Source organism: Euprymna scolopes, chromosome 30 (assembly GCF_053919585.1).
Source record: "Euprymna scolopes isolate OS-2025 chromosome 30, ASM5391958v1, whole genome shotgun sequence".
NCBI classification, from domain to species: Eukaryota; Metazoa; Mollusca; class Cephalopoda; order Sepiida; family Sepiolidae; genus Euprymna; species Euprymna scolopes.
Window position 1 is genome coordinate 70,328,309 of NC_136511.1, and position 981 is coordinate 70,329,289.

General features: G+C 35.5%; 1 protein-coding gene across 3 annotated transcripts in view; it reads left to right on the forward strand.

The window, feature by feature from the left end:
* Positions 1–328, forward strand: part of LOC145254834 (LIM/homeobox protein Lhx9-like) — a 473,828-nt gene extending 473,500 nt beyond the window's left edge. For all 3 annotated transcript variants that reach the window (XM_080113669.1, XM_080113670.1, XM_080113672.1), the window contains one exon: positions 1–328. This exon is cut by the window's left edge and continues 45 nt beyond it. In XM_080113669.1, coding sequence (XP_079969795.1) covers positions 1–294 — 294 coding nt within the window. In that variant the 3' untranslated portion in view covers positions 295–328.
* Positions 329–981: the final 653 nt, after the last annotated feature.

Here is a 981-nt window from a genome sequence, read left to right on the forward strand (position 1 = left end):
AAGCAAGAGGAGGAGAAAGTACCCAAGCAGCAGCAACAACAGTTGCAACGACACCAGGCGGCCGTCATGGAGCAGATATGTGACTCACAATCGATGCCAGCCTCGGACATGGGGAGCATGGGAGGAGGCGGTCACCGAAGCAAGTCACCGACCCTATCGGAACTCAGTTCGGCGCCGTCACTCTCCGATCTCCATCACCAACCCGGCAGTGGATCGTTGTCTGACCCGGACACATCAGCCGGAAGTAGTTTGGCCGAACTATTCACGAATACGATTCCACCAATTACGTGTTGAAAAAAAAAAAAGCAAAAAGAGGATTTACTAGAAAGAATAGGATTAAAAGAGTTTAATAAAGTTGCTCAACTATAAATATAAACATAAATAAATGGAAAGAAGGTTGTTTCTGTGTTACGAACGTGTCCAACTTCTTCACAAATACCTAAGAATGAACGGAAACTGCAAAGCAAAATAGTTTCTTTGTTAAACTTCTGCTTTAATTTTAATTGTCATTAAGTGTGATGACAACATAATATATATATATATATATATATATATATATATATATATATATATATAATAGTTATGAACATAATTTGATCATAATCTTAATTAGAACAGTATCGTGATCTTTGCGAATATCAAATCAGGGAAAATAACATAACTCCCTTACAATTTACAATTTTGACCAAACACAGTGAATTCAGCTTTACGCCCATGTAAACATATTAAATTGTTAAGCATTTGTGAAGACGTGTGAACATCAAATTTAAAAGTGACGGCATATAAACCAAAACTGGCCAAAAAACGTTATAATATAATTATTAAGGTTCATAAAGCAACCTAACTAATGGAAAATACACTGAAACTGCTCATTGTCGAGCCGGTATGAAGCAAAAAAAAACAAATAAAAAACAAGATGGCTAACAAATATATTACAAACAGCTATAAAATCCAAACAAACAAGAAAACCAAAAAAGTCAT